This window comes from Triturus cristatus, chromosome 4_2 (assembly GCF_964204655.1).
Source record: "Triturus cristatus chromosome 4_2, aTriCri1.1, whole genome shotgun sequence".
NCBI lineage: Eukaryota > Metazoa > Chordata > Amphibia > Caudata > Salamandridae > Triturus > Triturus cristatus.
Window position 1 is genome coordinate 914,594,172 of NC_140586.1, and position 18,427 is coordinate 914,612,598.

At 44.3% G+C, this 18,427-nt stretch overlaps 1 protein-coding gene across 9 annotated transcripts in view; it reads right to left on the reverse strand.

The window, feature by feature from the left end:
* Positions 1 to 18,427, reverse strand: part of SZT2 (SZT2 subunit of KICSTOR complex) — a 937,318-nt gene that overhangs the window by 338,706 nt on the left and 580,185 nt on the right. For all 9 annotated transcript variants that reach the window (XM_085602961.1, XM_085602966.1, XM_085602963.1 and 6 more), the window contains 4 exons: positions 15,190 to 15,307; positions 14,839 to 14,950; positions 12,585 to 12,703; positions 11,175 to 11,339 (listed from right to left, as the gene is read on the reverse strand). In XM_085602961.1, the coding sequence (XP_085459087.1) occupies positions 11,175 to 11,339; positions 12,585 to 12,703; positions 14,839 to 14,950; positions 15,190 to 15,307 (514 nt within the window). The remainder of the gene's footprint in view (positions 1 to 11,174; positions 11,340 to 12,584; positions 12,704 to 14,838; positions 14,951 to 15,189; positions 15,308 to 18,427) is intronic.

Genomic DNA, 18,427 nt, shown 5'->3' on the forward strand with positions numbered 1-18,427 from the left:
ATGTAATAGTGCCCCATGCCATATGAGGGGCACAGGGGTGAATTTATTTCCCCTGGGACATTTCTATAAGCACCCCCTTGGTCTCCCAAACAAGATTGCTATGCATTGTCAATACCCCACCCTCTTTACTACGCAAGTATCCTAGCGTTAATCAACGTCTCAGTGTACAATAGGTTTGGTTCACTAGACGTTGTTGGTTGACTTATAGATAGTAGTCATACTTGTGGCACACAAGCTAATCCCCCTAGCAAGGTAACACATAGGGAAGTGAGGCACTTATGCCCTAATGGTTATAACTCTGGCACAGGACCTTCAATGTTCATCCAGCCCAATGAAACTTCTAGAGTAAATAGAGCCCCTTTAGATCCAGACAATCAGGAAGGGGCCTCCCTCGATTTTGATTTCCACTCGAGGGTTATAACATCGTCTAATGCCATTCCCATAAATCCTAATATGATAAATACCTCATTAGCCACTAAGTCACTTGAATCAGTGGGAGGGAGATGTAAGGTGACCTCCGGGGGACATGAGCTAAGCAGATATTTGTGGGAGAATTACAGAAAACTAAGGGTACTCTCCTGGAACTTTGCTGGTCTGGGCCCCAAATTGGGGGATCCTGATTGGAGTAACTATATTAATACTTTTGATATCTGCCTCTTTCAAGAAACTTGGCAAAGTCATGAAATTAGCTAACCTAACTTTGCCACTTATTGTGCTAACGCCAGGTCCTGTGGAAAGGGTAGGCCTTCTGGAGGCCTAGTGACTTGGATTAGGGCACATGCGGGGTGCGTGGTGCTGGGGACTGAAACAGTGGAGGAAGACGTTCTCGGTGTTACTATTAAAATACCTAATGGTTGCTGAGTAAATATTCATAACTTATATTTAAGACCCTCTGTCAATCGCCAGTAATCTACCACCATCAACATGTTAACTGCACACATAGCAGGCCATCATCCTACTACATTAAACATATTGAGGGGTGATCTAAATTGTCAGTTTGAAACACTGAATATGGTTAACCACCATTCTCTAGCGGAGGAGGATAGGATATGGTCAATTCCTGCTCTTACTATTCCCCCTATCAGGAAGTGATCTCCTCTGGCGTTACAAATAAATGCTCGATTATTGAATTATATGATTCGCACCTGTAATGCGCGAACTGAAGCTGATAGAATGGGTACCCACATTTGTTTTAGAACAGGAAGTGCTAGTCTTATTGACTATATATTTTTATATGTTAAAATATGGCCGCTGCTAATAGATATGGCTATGGTAGCCAGGCATGATAGTGATCATAACGCCCTCGAGATTGATTTGGAACTTCCAAACACCTAAAACAAGCAAGCTGTCCCTCAGCCACTGGACGGGAGGTGTAAGCTCACCAATAACAATCGCATAATCCACTAGCCCACAGAGGCCAGGTATGAGAGGGCTTTGACATCTATTTATGACAAGGTAGAAAAAACTTTGGAGGTAGTTTGTACTCTTAAGCTAGGACCTAATTAGGGAAACGCTGCACAAAATGTTGAAGTACTACACAATTCCCTCTTTTATAGCCTAAAGGACTTTTTCAGAGGAGCTAGTAGCCAAGGAGTAGTGTACTATCCTGGTTCAACAAAAAATGAAGTCAGGCCAAAAGCGCTTAGATTACTGCCACCAAGAGCTGTAAGAGGGAAGATGTCCAGGAAATGAAAGCCAAAATTAAAACTGTTCTAGCATTGGCCAAAAAGTAATGGGACAGCCAGAACTGGGATCTTCTTTTAGCAGTCTCAACGGAAAATAATCAAACCATATTCTGGAATCTAATTGCTACTGGGAATAGGGAAGAAAGATCTAAAATCGACAACAATGTAGCAGCTGAGGCCTGGATAGCCCACTTCACTAACCTATACAAAAATCAGAGGCGGGCATATCCCCCGAATCTACAGTCCTTTCCCTGTGTGCTGGACCAGGGAAGGACGATAAAGGTTTACCCCCGATAAAGAGTAAGGATCTAGAAGAGGCCATCAGAAATATAGCCCTACGGATAACTCCTGGCATGGACAAGATTCCAGGAGATCTGTTTTTATCAGAAATAGATGTGTGGGCACGGTATTTTACAGTGGTATTTAATGTCATTTTGAAGGGTGCAAGTATTCCAAAATCGGGGGATTGGGCAGAGATTCTCCCCATTTATAAGAAGAACTGCCCAAAGGACCCTGCCAACTATAGGCCGTTAGTCAAATTGACACCGCAAAAAAACTTTTTAGCAGAGTTATATTGAGTAGGCTTCAGTATTTTCTTGAAGAGTATGATATCCTTTGCCCGCTTCAAGCAGGATTTCGATTCAACACTTCTACTGTGGATCAGGCCTTTAGATGGCGGATTATTTATTGGAAGACCATTAATCTCGAGAAGGAAAGGCTGTATGCATTCTTTGTCGATTTAAGAGCTTCATTTGACCTTGTTCTAGAGTCCTGTTATGGAAACGCCTCACAGAACTGGGCATCCCAACTTATTTGTGCAGTATTACTGAGTGGCTGCATCAGAGCAACTATAAGCACATTAGATGTGGCAAATTGTGTGAAGTTACCAATCCTAATCCACTGAAGCTCTGGGTAAAACAATCAATCAAGGTTTTGTAAAGCATACTACTCACCCATGAGGGTCTCAAGGCGCAGGGGGGGCTTGAGCAGCTCCGTTGTGGACAATCGAAAAGCCAGGTCTTAAGGTCCTTTCTGAATTGGTGCAGTGTTGGACTACGTCAGAGGTGAAGAGGAGTTCGTTCCAGGTCTTGGCTGCGAGGTAGGAGAAGGATCTTCCACCTGCTCTGGTCCTGTAGAAACGAAGGTCGGTGGCTAAGGCACGGTTGGCTCAGCTGAGGTTTTTTTTGGGGCCGTGGAAGGAGATTCAGTCGTTGAGGTATTGGGGTCCGGCGTTGTGGAGGGCTTTGTAGGCATGTGTGGGCAGCTTGAAAGTTATTCTTCTTTCGACGCAAAGCCAGTGGAGGTCACAGAGGTGCTGGGTGATGTGGTTGTGTCGTGGGATATTGAAGTATAAAGTCTGGCTGCTGCGTTCTTGACGGTCTGGAGTTTGCAGAGGAGTTTTTTGTTGATTCAGGCATAGAGGGCATTGTCGTATTCCAGTTTTCTGGTGATGAGTGCATGGGTGACGGTTTTCCTGGAGTCAGGGGTGGTCCACTAGAACATCTTGTGAAGTATGCGGAGGGTATTAAAGCATGCGGAGGATACAGCGTTGATCTGGCATGGTCAGTGAACAGTCGAGTATGATGCCGAGGCTGCGTGCATGGTGGGTGTGCGAGGGCGGGGGGCCACCAGGTGTCATTCCAAGCGGAGGGGGTGGAGCTGAGGATGAGGACTTCTGTTTTCTCCGAGTTGAGCTTAATGCAGCTGCTGCTCATCCAGGTCGCAACGGCTTTCATCCCTTCCTGGAAGTTGTGCCTGGTGATGTTGGGTTCCTTGGTGAGGGAGAGGATGAGCTGGGTGTCATCGGCGCAGGAGGCGATGTTGAGATTGTGGTTTCAGACAATGGTTGCAAGAGAGGCCATGTAGACGTTGAAGAGTGTGGGGCTGAGGGAGGTCCCTCGGGATACTCCACATTGGATCTCTGTCAGTTCTGAGAGGAAGTGGGGGAGTCTAATTCTCTGTGTTCTGCCTGAGAGGAAAGAATGTATCCCGTCTAAGGCCTTTCCTTGGATGCCGGGGTTGTGGAGTCTGGTGGCCTGTGTGCGAGAGACCTTTTGAATGCTGCTGATAGGTCCAGGACGTGGTTGTGTATTGGCCCCCACCCTTTTTACCCTGTTTTGAAATGACCGGCTAGATTTTTTCAATAGCTGCGATAATGATGCCTCGCATCTAGCGGACACAAAGGTTCCGGCCCTCATGTTTGCAGACGATACCCTTTTGTTGTCAAGTACTCTTATGAGGCTGCAGAAAATACTCAATGGTTTTAGCAGATTTTGTGGGACAAGTGGGCTGGAAATTAACATTAGTAAAACAAAATGTATTGTTTTTAATCACTGTTCTTCCTTGCGTCCTAATCCTACTTTAGACGGTGTCCCGCTAGAACAGGTACGTCTCTTTGATTATCTGAGGACCACACTATATGAGAAGTTAGATTAGTCATCTCAAGTTACTAAAAGAAGATTAAAACCAAAGCAGCAAAGCAGGGGGTTGATGAATCTTTATAAAGGGTCATTTTGTAAATTTGTAGCACCAGTAGGCCAACTATATACATACCAGGCACTTGTGGTCACAATTTAGGTTACAGAGCTACAAGGGCACAAAAACATCAAACCCCTGGAAATGGCAGAAAATAGGTTCATTAGGCAACTTTTGTGCCTATCGGTCAGTTCTCCTTTAGTACCATTGAGGCTCGATTTGGGCCTCAGGTCGTTTCACCCGAACGTTTGCGTATCGAAATGGGCTGGCGGAAATTCTTAGACTCCCAAATGCTACTAAACTACCTTGAATGAAATTTGTTAAAGCCTTTTTAATTGGGATGGGTCTGGATAATCTCTGAAGTGATCCAGTAGACTGTTGTACTCACATTACTGTAAAGGATCTAAAAACCAATTCCACACCTATAAACATGACCTTCTTTCAACGCGGACTCAAGGTACTTTAACTACCACTTTTTTAGTGATAAAAAATCTATTATGACAACTTTTTTGATTATATTGAACCATATTTAGCAAAAAACTATACATTCAATTTCAGCATAGAAACCTACCCCTCAAACGTTTTAGGTCAAAGTGGTTAGGTCCTTTAAATAATACAGACGGGGGTGTGGCATGTGTGGTTATGGGAAGGAGGATAAACCACCTGCTATTATTTGTCTAATATGTAAAGAACCGTGTGCCAAATGGCTGATTACAATCTGTCGAAAGCTGGGTGTTAGTAGGAATAAGGAAGCTTACAGGATTCTACAAGCTGACACAACATTTTTTTTGGGGGTCTTTGCAGTGTCCAGATATTTGTTCCATGCTTGGCTAATAAGAAATAGAAAACCAGTAAATTCTAATAAATTGACCTATTTTATTTTATATTCTTTAACAGATTTTATAAACGGAGTACTTATTAGCTTTTAGGTGAATTTGTAAGGGCCACATGTGTTTTTACATTTGAATTTTAATGCTGTGGCGCTTTGTTTTATTACCTTTCTAACTTCTTGATTTTAATGCTCAGCCTTTCCTGTTTTTTCAATGTGTATCTCTTTTATGGAATTGTACCAAAATAAAGAGTATTCGAATCGAATCGTTTTGCTGGTGGGGTTTAGTAATTCAATATTACCAATTTATAGAAAGTAACTTGCTGCTGATGTTTTGTAGTGCCTTTAGTTCACAGAAACGTCCGCACTGATGTTGTTCCTGACTTTAGTAGTCTCAATTTACAGACGTTGTCTTGGTAATGGCGTCTGTACTTGTTATTTTCAGTGTAAAAACGCTGCCTCGTGGTGATGTTCTGCGTCTAATTTACAAAACCTGCCTTACTGGTAGCAATCTAGTCTTCAAAGGTCCTAGTAGTTTACTGAAGAGGTTTTACTGGTGGTGTTTCATTTTCTAATATTCCTCGTTCACAGAAGCTGTCTCCCTAGTGCCACACGTTTATACATTTCATTTTTAATGCTTTGCACTGAAAATTATGTTGCAGAACCAACCGAGAGCGCTGTGATATATTTAAATGAGGGTGCAAATAGTTTCCTCATACCTTGTGCAGACAACTGGAGCTTTTACTTTGCATCACCCACTGGGGGTTCACAGAACTTTAAAATTGGGAGAATGTTTAACAATTCTACTAACATTTAGAGCTGGCCAACATCCCTTATTTCCAGTTTCCAGATTGTTAAACAATCCAAAACTCTGAATACTTCTCGGTCTTCACAGGCTAAGTGGTTCACTCTTATGCTTGGCTTTAAAATTGTCCTGGGAAAGAAAACATCCTCAACATTGTCAGAGAAAGACACTTGCAACAACGTCTCTGTTCTTATATAGTCTGAAAAGAATTTGAAATTATGACCAAATGGAACCTACATTGGAGATCTATTGCTATAGACAACGTCTTTAATTTATTCAATTAACAACCTCAACACTTCTGATCGCATAATGCACAGAATCTTAAATAGACAGAAGAGGCACCTAGCAAAGAGAATAATGGTTTTAAGGTTACGGAGGACTTCCAGTTCTGTAGGCTGCTGGCTCCAATATTCAGACACACACAGGATCTCAAGGATAGGTCACCAGAACTAATTCATACCAAAGTGGAACTTATTAGACTTGACATTTCATCTAAAGCTTTCCTGGCACCGCATTGTCTGAGATAGCCGTTTCAGATCGACTGGTAGCATCGTTCATCTCCCTGACGTTGGCTCCTATTCGCAACCACCAGTGATCTTGTCATAAGTACCAGCAAATAACAAAAAACAGTGGTTAGCATAAGGTTGGAGAACGCACTTAAACCCAAAAAGCACAAACTGTGCCAAACACCACTCAACTGTTGTGTATTGTGGCACAATATGATCTCACAAACTTTTATGGGGCAGACGCCAGTGATGATATCAGTTGCGGTCTTTGATGCCCTCAGATGTCTTTGTGCTGTCACTGTTGGACTTGAGAAAGAGTTAGACACTGTTCGCCATATTACTCTAAAGGGATGTATGGAGGACAGAGCGCCTAGAGGCATCAGTGGGGTTGCCGTGCGCCACTGCTGTTACTTTTTGGGTGAAAGTTTTCAGGCAATTGTAGTCTTCATTCTCATCCTCATTTAACAAACACTTACTTTTGGAGTGTCCTTGTGATCCTTACTTATCACCGTATTTAAAATAAATGTGATTGGTTTCTTTCTAATATCACCTGCCTCTATGGCTATGGAAAATATGGCGATGGACAGTAGATATTGTTAATGCTCACAAGCAATATGGGAGAAGTTGCAAAATGTTTTCGGGCCTCAGCCTGCCTGTGTCAAGTTAGATTAGATGGTCAGTTATTTACTGAGACTTAACTTGGGTAAGGCAGAGAACATGATGGGGGACCGCCGGGTAGATGGCTTCTGACTGACTGAACTCTAACCATGCTTTACTCTTGTGTCGACAGCTTAAAACTTGGGTTTCAAATCTGGCAAAGACGTCTCACTGGTGAACCCAAAGTGAAAGCAGTGAAAGCTTTGAAGCTGTATGAACTGTGAATTGTGTGTCAAGTAATTTATGACAATGCTTCCCTCAATAATAAATGGCAAAGACATTTCACCATGCAAGATTTTCGATCTTTTCAACATGCCTTGCTGGTCATCCACCCTAACTGAAAGAATCCACACTGTGGAAAATCCCTACCTGTCATAGTTCCTGTCCAGAGGAACTAAGAATGTTTGCCCCAAGTAGAGAGAATAATTGTTCATATTTCTAAAAACTGTAGAAAACTCAATCATTCACGAAGGAACTTTTGCAGCCTCTGTCACTACTGGTTCAGCTCCACAAGACTGTGGGTTGAGCGGGGTAGCCTGTCGTCCACATAATAGGAATATGGAGGAGAACAGAAAGAGTGAGACACTGCCACACATGGAATGGTGATGCCATTCTCAGAAGTATGGACACATTAGTCCAAAGCACTGACTTGTCGGGAAAAAAGTGGTATCAGGGGTTAAACAGATAACGCTTCCAACTCACTGACGTAATATGTGGAAGGGGTGGTAATGAGATAAACTATCTTGAAGGTCAAAAGTCTCAAAGTGCAAATGTGCATGCGTTTAAAGGGCGGACATATCCAAAAGTGAAGGCCCAAATACTGCACATTATGAGGAGCAGGGCAACCTTACAAAGCCTTTCTAAGAAGCATATCAACTCAGGTGATTTCAACAAAGAGTGGTCATCAGGCAAATGAAAAAGGCCAAAAGCACAGATAAATAATCCTCAAGTCTTTCCGGGCCAGACAGAAAAGAACATAAGACAGTTTGGCTTTAAGAAAATCAAAACGACTGTCCCTGAAGCCATGATGAATTTAGACCAGCAGCCAGAGTAGGTGGCGAGCTGCCAAAATCATATCTACCACCTCTGGAAGGGGGTTAAAGTTGTTCCGCTGAAGGAAAGTAGGATCTGCTTTCATGGTTACCCCTACTAGTTGGCTGGTGCCTGGGTGTTTTGACTGTAGTCTGCTGGGGTGCTGCTACTGAGGACCCGAGCAACTGTGCTCTGTCCCCTAAATGGGCTCTGGCAAGTAATGTGGTACATCCACAATTGAATATTGGTGTACCCTTATAAGACCCTAGCAAATGGTACTGAGGTACACAGGGCATAGATTCACCAGGGGTATCTCATGGACTGCAGCATGTATTGTGTCACCCATGGGAGTCCACTTAAACTCTGACTACAAACCTGTCATTGCAGCCTGTCTTAGTTGGTGCTTACACCTCTCACAACAGATCTACATTTTCTTCCATCTGAGGTCGCAGCACTTAAAACCTATAAGTCACCCCTATGGTAGGTCCTTCAGTCCTGAGGGCAGGGTGCTTGGTTACAAGTATGAGGGCACCCCTACAAGCAACTTAGTTGATTCTCCCGGCCTGGAAAGTGCAGTCATTACAAGATGCCCAACTATATAAAAGTTGCACCAAACCTGGTCAAGTTTGGTATCAAACATGTTGGAATCATAACCAAACACCGATTCCGGTGCTGGAAGTATGATCCCATGTACTGGGGGGCTCCTTAGGGGACCCCCGTACTCCCAATACCAGTCTTTCAGGGTCTGCCAACAAGCTAGTGCTGCTGCACAACACAAACATGATTCTACCTGCTGTTGCTGTGCTGAGCTTGAACAGAGGAAGGTAGAACAAGGTTTCCTGTCTGTCACATGGAGGTGATACCACCTCCCAGACAGGATTAAGTGTATTGGGCCGAGGTGGGGGCGCTTTTGAGCGCCACCAGACACCATTGAAGAACACATTTGGTGCCCTCCTTCCATATTCCAGTTTGAGTCAGGTCAGGATCCCTTGGTTCCCTCTCTGACGCGAAACTGGACAAAGGACAGGGGAGTATCCTCCCCTCTGTCCAGCCCCTCCTCTAGACGGGACACACTAGTCGTTCCAGCCCTTTCCTTGGATTTTTAAGGGATCTCTTGTGGGTGAGTCCTCAGATTCGTCGTGGCACAAGACTCACCTCTCAAACCAAAACACTCTTCGACCATCTGGACACTTGGACTTTGTTGGACTTTGACTGGAACCGAGACTGAATCAAGGACGACTCCTGCTGCTCCTAATCTTGCTGTTCTTAAAGTCTTCTGCCTCGTCCGTGCTACACCCAGGTTCTCCAGGAGACCTGTGGGCATCAAGGACATCTGAAGTAATCTCCCTTGGAGCAAAGTCACCTCAAAAAAGCTGACCGGTCTCCTGCTCCTGTCGTCCTGCAGATTTCCTGAGGCCCAGCAACACAGGTGGTGGTTCTGCAGCTCTCCAGAGGCCTGACCTGTCTTTTCTGCAATTTTAAGGAAAGTATTCCTCATCCGAGCCGCTAGGACCAAACCCCTGTGCTCCGCATCGACTTGCCTTTGCCAAGGATGTTGGCTCTGCACTCCAGAGATATTCGCTCTACAAGAAGCTTCAGCTTCCAGCACCTCATCCCTCAAAGACCACCATTCTTACTGCATCCCTTGCACAGGGGACCTCCATCTCTGGTGACCTGCCTGCCTGCAACTCCTGTGCCTTCGGCCTGTGGGTCCTCTTGAGGGTCTTGCTTTGCTTCAGTGGGCTCCCCTGCTTGCTTGGGCCTGTGCTGACTCTTCTGCACTTGGTGAGTCCCATGGACCTTGCTTTTCCCAACGTTTGCCTCGTTTCTCTTTCCACAGAAGTTGTGGCTACCAAGGCTTGTTGGTGCTCCCGCCGGACACCGACCACCTAGACACTGACATCTGGCGTGGGACAGCTCACGCACGGCTCTTGGTCTTCCTCAGTGTCGCCGGGCCCTCACAGCTGCAGCGACATGGTCATAGTCTTCACTCCTGAACCTCTCGATATCAGTGGGCATTATGCTCCCGTGCCTCCTGGTCACTTTCGAGTGACATAGATAGTCCCCTCCGCTTGCGGGTTCTCCTCTTCAAGAATCCACCCTTGGATTCCACTGGACAACTTCCGAACTTCTCAAGAGGCCTTTTATCCAAAGACTCCCATAGTCATCTACGGCAGGTTCTGACGTCACTTCACCCCTATGCACCTGGCTTCCCTGGTGCAGGTAGCCTGGTTCCTGGGACATCCAGGGGTGGGGTGGTGCTCTAACCTTCAGTCGTCCAAAGGGTTTCTTCGGGGTCCTACTTCTTCAAAACTGCAACCGTGACATCTCCATTGACTTCTATTGACCAAGCGGCTGTGTTTCCACTCTGCACGCAGCCTCTGTGGGTTTCTGGGTACTTACCTCGGGTGGTTCCTTGTTTCCCCAGCTCCTCTAAGTCTTATGATCAATTGAACATCAGAGAGGACTATACCACTGCCTTACTGAATCCGAAGAGCTCGCTGAGACTCTGAGCTGAAGAACATGCTTTTATCTTTCAATGACACATTTTCTAGCCAGCCTGGCATTGTGAGAGCGATGTTGACACTTTAGACACTGTCCCACTCTGCTCTCATCCTGAAGGATATATAGACCGGCAGTCCAGCAATGATTGGGAAAGCTCATTCTGGTCCCAAGGCGGATGAAATCTCCAGATTCTGTATTGATTTTAGATGTTGGAATCACACAAGTAAAAAGGATGCTTTTCTACTTTCCGGGGCAGATGAAATAGTGGACAAACTAAGACACTAAGATGTCATCTCCAGCATGGATCTCACAAAATAGTACTGCTTTACTTCAGGTTAACAGGGAAGCAGCACAAGACCTTACTAAGAAGCAGTGTAACAAGAACACTGAGAACACAAAGAAGTACTGTGATGAGATCCATGAGAACTTACCCAGTAGCATGGTGGTGGCAACGCACAAGACGTACAAAGAAGGCTTACCCAGAGGTAGTGTGATGAGCTCCATGAGAACTTACCCAGTAGCATGGTGGTGGCAACGCAGAAGACGTACAAAGAAGGCTTACCCAGAGGTAGTGTGGTGAGCTCCATGAGAACTTACCCAGTAGCATGGTGGTGGCAACGCTGAGGACATACAGAGAAGGCTTACTCAGAAATAGTGTGGTAAGCACCATGAGAACTTACCCGAAAGTGATGTGCTACATTGCTGTCCGTATATTTTGGGGGGTGCAGGAATATCAGTAAATTCTGGCGCAGATAGTATGCAACAGCATGCAGCCAAGGCAAAAAGCACTGAGGAATAGAGAACTGGATGACTTCAGTGGGTGGCGTCCCAGGAGGCTGGATGAACTGAAAAACAAAAGAAAGTAGTTCATATGAACTGAAAAAAGTGGGATAAAAGAAAAAGAAGGGACCCATGAGGCATCAGACTGCAGCAGGATGGCAAGGGAGGGGATAAGGAAGTTAACCTTCTGAGACCCCAAATGCTAGAGAGGAGTTTGGCCTGATTAAAGTTAGGGGAACACAAAAGATAGAAAGGAGTTCAGCTGAGAAATAAACCTGCAGGGTGGGAAGAAAGAGGAAATGTAACTGCGGGTCAGACCACAAAAAGATTGTGAATTAGAATGGATATCAACCAGCACAAAATCCATGGTAATATGGAGGGAGAACGGAATTAAGCCAGGTCAGAGCCATCAGTCTGGAGATATAAATAGAAACCAGGTGGATCTGAAATGAAGGAGAAGAAACAAGTCTAGCAGAACTAGACACCATCAGCATGGGCAGTGTTGAAGGAAATACAGACGGGTCAAACACAAGTGGTGTAGGAGAGAAAAGGTATAAAAGAATTCAGCAGATTCAGCACCTCTTGATTGGAGGCCACTGGGAGTGTTTAAGTATCTATAATCAGGGGAAGAAAGAGTAAATGAAAGCTCATCAGAGTTGGACAAAAGCAGGCTGAAAAAAATACAGACCTAAATTCAGTGAGGTTAAATATAAGGGGGTTGGGCTAGATTGAAGCGAGATTTGCATGGCCAAACAAAAAGCACAAGGGACAAGTGGAAGCAAGTACAGCAAAGTCGCAGGTAGATGTGAATGTGGCTGGGTTAGATACCAAAGGAATAGAGGAATTAAACAGCAGATCAGCCATGTCAGATATCAAAGGGACTGGAAAGGCTGAACGGAGTTTAATAAATTCAAATAGAAGTGAGAAGAGTCAGAAGGCAGTCAATCCGGGTAAGAAACCAGGAATACAGGGAGAAGGGAGTTCATCAGAATAAGATAACACTAGAATATGATAGGCAGAAGAACCTTCAGACAGATGCCAGGGTAATGGAAGAGTTAGAAGTGAATTCAGTCTGACAGGACACTAAGGGGACTGGGGTGGCAGAAGTAAGTTCAACTGAAACACACTGGTTTTGGTGCAGCAATTAGGAGTCGGCAAGGCCAGACAAAAATAGGATGAGGAAAGTAGAAGCAAGGTCAGTCACATCAGACACTACAATGTATATAAATATGGGATTTTTTGTATCACACCTTCACACCTGCATGAAGTTATATGTCACACCTATGACTGCTTTGTTAGGACGCTCTTACCTCCACATCTGCTGGAGTCAGTTTGCAGTTACGAACAAGCATTACTGTGATGATATCCAAAGTGGCCTCATCGAGACGTCTTCTCAGGACTTTGACAAGTTCATCTGTGATCTCAGGACCTGAAGAACGTGTAACCAAAAGCATAGGAAGTAAAATACCATCTCTTGAGGGAAAGTGTGCTAAATAACTGCAATCGGCAGAGTAGCAACACTTGTCAGATACTCTGATAAGCAAAGAAAGAAGCAACCAGACTAGGTCAACTCATACTGAGAGAAAGCTCACAGAGCTATACCTTGGCTCAAAACCCTAGAACTGACCAGGAACCTCTCCCCAGTTGCCGGAGTCCCTAGTAGACCCCTAAACTTTGGGGGAATGGGCGGAGGAGGGAGCGAGTCATACTGGAATAGGAGGAGAAAGTGATGTGTGTCCCTTAGGGGTGTAATTATGTATGAGGACTCAGAAGCAGGACTATGTATCACTTGGAAGTATCATGTTCCAGACCTCCTTCAGCACAAAATCAGTATTTCTCATAAGTAACTTCTGCTTCCTGGAACCCTCTTCCTGTTTGTTTAAGGACAAGCGCTTCTCTGCAGTGGAAAGTTCTCCTTAAGGAGCAACAAGGGTACCAGCTTTAATCCAGATGAACGAGTCCACTCATTGCCCAGGCATCATCAGTTGTGTCACAACACACTGATGAGAGTAGGCGCCAAAAAAACCCTGGCATCCCAGGTACAGTGTCTGACATGATCCAATTCCCTCATTCTGCTGGATGGACAATAGTGTTACCTAACTTGATAATAAAGAATAATTTAGGACTGCTTATGTAAGTATGGGTCATATAGAGGGGTATGATTGGTTGCCTGGTGGCTTGTAAATAAATCTATAACCTTTTATATGTTTATTGATTCCATCTACCCAGCTACTATTTGACTGGGTTTTTTATTAGATTGCTGTCCGAATAGTTAGTCACAGAGGTGGCATGAAAGGCTGGTGTAATAGAAGAGCGTGGTGTCACAATCTAAAACATTATGACCAAATCTTGGCATCAGAGTTCTTGCAAGCATGTAGTTCTTAATAATGATCAGTCAACGTCCAAACAAGTTACTTTGGAATGCACAAAGTATGTTCACTGTCCATCTGTCCCAGACACACAAGTATGTGCAGAGGACATCCTCTGTGTGCAGAATTGTGTATACAGAAAAAACTATAGTTGATTAGATTTAAGCACACAATTAAGGGGACAGTCAGCTGAACATGTCTACACAGATGGTGGTATCAGACATCATTCACGATTCATTCGGTGCAAACTAGTTTGAACCTTATATCCCTAGAAGATAGTTTAGAGCGTGCCCTATCGATGAAATACACTTTAGGGATGTTCTGCACTTTGCAGTATAGACTATTCCAGTGCATAGATGATAGCCTCCATTTCTACCATTCTGCGAGCCATGTTTTTGTGCTTTAGCGTCTTGATAAATGAGCTTCTTGTAGTTCTGTTTGTATGTTAGATTGAATTCAACTTGAAAAGATCAAAATGATATTCAGCGGATACTGGGATAGTGCACTCTATGGTTCTAACCTCCCGAAGGCATCCTGGCTCATAGGAAGGTTTGATGATAGCAAATGGTAACCCCTCCCCCCCCCCCCACCCTTAGATATACTTATTCACTTCCTGGCAATTCAAAGAAGATTCAATATAAACGCCCAACAATTACCAATCTATTGACAGCGCAGTAGAGTTTTCAGTTCTTGACAGCTGTCGCATGTTGAGCAGGCCTCAGGGCTTTTCAAGGCTCTTATTAATTTCAATGCTGTGTGGATCGAGCAAAATCTCTACAGGTCCTGAAAATTCCACTTCTGACCGTTGTATGTAAAAACAGGCGGTTGGTCATTCCCACTATTTCGAGGTACGGTGACTCTCTCATAATGCTGTGAACACCCTAGCTCCGTATAGTAAATCAGGGTTATGGGCATTGAATTTTCTCAGCAGTCACATGATCGAGTTCATGATGAGGTTTATGTCACAGGGAATGTTTGCTCATCTGACCAAGAACATGGTCCCTCTCCTAGAGCCACAGAATGTTACTGTAGTGTGCTTTGATCGGGAAGTGATCTCCATCACACATCAAATAGGTTCCCTTTCCAAGAATCATCAAAGCCCTTGGAATGCCATATTTCATGCACTAAATTTTTCTCCATGTTCCACCACAGAAAAAAAATACCTAACCCCTCACAGCAGAATGTTTTCGCTTACCTGCTTGCCCCACACCATGCACCATCAGAAGTATGTGTTTGTCCACTTGTCCAACTGGACGGGAAATTTCAGAGCTGCGGCTGGAGATAGCATCTAGAGAGAATCTTGAACCCTGTGCAAACAGATGAGTGATCAAGGTATATTACAAAATTGGAGAGAAACATCTCAGACAGAACAAACCAGCTGATGAGAAGCTGTACATTTTTTCTTTTCCTGCTACATTCACTTACTCCCCAAATCTAGAATGGCGAAGGTACAGACAGTCAGACTGGACCAACAGGTATTAAACGCTGTTGCTGATAGATTAATTTAACATGATAGTCTGGGTCTGAATCCAGAAAAAAATACTACCGTGTGATCCTCAGTGGCAATGGGCTCCTGGCTACGAGTAAGTGCCAGCGAGCGCGAGAGAAGCGCCGGCGTAGCATCCCCATCCCACAGCTTCCCACTGCAGGTGGTCTCAGACAGCCTGAATAAGGAAAGATGAGAAGGGGAAAATCATACACTAGAAATCACCTTATGTATCCTAATAATTAAAATTGCAAGGATTCACAGTGCTGCGTAATCCCTCACTTGTAAACTGACTGCCCTTTGCTGGAATGCCTGAAAGTGAGAGAGCTGAGCAGAAACCAGAAGAGATCTCAGTCCAATGAAGTACAATTTTATAGATTCAATTACTGAATTGAATAATACCTACTAGCCTTCTGTCCACAACAACAGAAGCAGAAGAGGGTGAAGTAATACCAAGAGAGTCAGGTTCTTTTCGAACACCCTTGATTTCAGTCAGCCTTGATCCAATGTGCCTAGTGGTGGCTCTAGCAGACTGGCTTCTCGGTTTGGGGTGGTAGCAGCTGTAGGCATGTTGACATGTGCTGCAGAACGATTGGTAGAAGTGATATCATTCCCAACCCATCAATGGTGTTCTCCTTCCTACACCCCATAAACGCATGTGGGAGACTAAAGTTGCGGCAATTTATATGACAATTTTGATTGTTTGAAAACTTCTTCCAGATGCTCGACAAACAGCAAATCACCATAGAATGGCATGACCAAAAAATAAATTTGAACCTCAGGTCTAAAGGACATGATGCGAGTCAACACTACTGGCATAGTACCACCCGCTTGGCAGTTACCGGAACCAGTTTTAATCCTAAAGCAATGATAATTATCACCTATAGGCAGCGCGTAAGAGACTTTAATGGCTACAGCCACTGTTGTAGGCAGCTTTTTTAATAAACACCATGTATGGAGAGGTTGGATTTCCTGCACTTCTTTGAACAGCAGCAATAATTAGTGAGTGAGGTCTTGTTTGATGACAAAACAAGTAATTACATATTGCTTTTCTATTCTGTCAATAACTGTAGAGGCTTTTACCTTACCAGTATGTGAAGGAAAACCTCCTTACATTTGGTGGCCATTGGCAGTTCAAACTTGGAAGATGTTGTTCCACAGAGGAGTGGAATTTTGAGACTTTGCCGAACGATGGAGGAGAACTAGGTCAGGGCATCAATGGGCAGCACCTCAGGTGGGGGATCTTCTGAATCAACAGTCTTTCCACTGTTTGCTCTCACACCCATCATAATTAAAGTTCCATTTAAGTTTCATGATCTCCAGCTGGACTATGTGGTGTGTCTCCATGAGCCCCGTTACGATCAGTATGGATGACCAAAAGTGGCAACGGAGCTCTAGGAGACGGCACCAACAGTTGCACAGACTAGCACGGATTATATATGTTATGTTAAAAAGATTTCTAAAGCGCTCTGTTACACGGAGGTGTCCTGGCGCTGTGCAATTACCCTCCTAAAATCAGCCAGCCATTATGCTAAAAAGAAAGTTATGTAAAAAGCCAGGTTTTAAATTGTTTCCTAAAAGGAAGGAGCTCGGTGATGATTCTAAGCTGGGGAGGCAGACCATTCCATGCCTTAGCAGCACAGTGGCCAAAGCTCCTACCTCCCCAATTAACTTTGTTAAAGCGGGAAGGAGTAACTAATTTAGCCTGAGCCGAACGAAGATCTCTTCCAGGCACATACCACTGAAAGGCATGTTTTAGAAAAACAGGACCAGCTTGACTGAGTGCCTTAAAAACAATACACAGTGCCTTGAACTGAATTTGTTGTTTAACAGGCAGCCAGTGAAGCGTCCTGAGGCCCGTCCTTACAGAGACAAATTTAGGTGTCCCTGTATTCAGCCTGGCTGCCGCATTCTGCACGATCTGGAGTCTAGCCAAATGTCTCTCCTGGATGTTGATAAAGAGACTATTACAGTAGTCCAGTCGCGACAGAATGAGCGCTATGACTACTGTCTTCAGGCTGTCTTCAGGGAGAAGAAGTTTAATTTTCTTGAGGGTTCGAAGGATGAAGAAGGAAGAGGACACAACCCTACTAATATGGTCACTGAAAGAGAGTTCTGAGTCAATAATTACTCATATATGTAATGAGAAGATGATTGATGGCAGAGCTGATACAAGATGGAGATGCAATTGAGAGGGGAAAGGCTGACATGCTGGTTGTGGGAACCTTACACAGAATCCATCCATCATCCTTTGCAGGGATGCGAAGAAGTCCAAACAGTACTTGGACCACAGGAGAATGAGGAAACTGAGACATGAGGAATCAATAGTAATGGTGTTTGAAGGAGGTTGGGAAGAAGATGCTGTCGTCTTCTTCTTTGTGATGGTCCTTATGTTCAGTGCCTGTGAAGAAATGGATTTCTAGCAGCCAAAGATCGGAGAGCCTCACAGACAGAATGCTTATCTTTCAGTTTTGTCTTACTGTACAATCTTGCCATTGTTCTGCACATCTTACTTGACGTAACCTGTATCATCACAAATTGGTGCTGGGACAACGAATAAGGCTGAGGATGCAGACACTGAAGTTATTGTCAATGTAATGTGCTTTGAAGAACTCATCGTCATCAAGTTTACCGCAATGACTCTGTTCTTTTCGACAACGGTGTTCCAGATGTTGACCCTGATTTTCTTTCTGCCACCAATGGGGAAGGTGTCTTTGTCAATGATGATGGGTCAATCAGTAATAGTTGTGATTTCACCAATGAGAGCGTGGTGGACAAGAAGATCCCTTCCAGCTACACTGACAGAATTATCAATAGCTGATTAGGAAGCTTTTGTAAACAAGGGAGTTACAGATGATGGGCTATTGACGATGATTTACAAATTGGAGGCAAGTGCGGCATTTGCACCTTTCCATCTTCAAACTGGAACAGCCCGATTTCCACTGAGGTGGTCAGAGTCCAATCCATTTCTGCATTTTCTTTTATGCAGAAAGATGCCATGCATGTGTGATCAATTCCTCTTCAGAGGGCAGAGCCTCTTGTCAGGCAAATACTAATCACCTATCTCAATCCTTTAAAGCTTTACCCGAAAAAGTCTGACAAACATTAAAATAGCTCGGGAAAGTTTTGGGTGCAAGAAATAAATGCCTTATATTGCAGACCATTCAGAGTCTTAACCAAGATAACAAGTGCCATCACTGAGAAATGGTGATCCTGCAGAGCTTTCCCTGTGATCACAAACCCCGGGGCAGCAACCACGAGAGACCATAAAGGGCTCAAACTGGGCGAGGGACAAAAT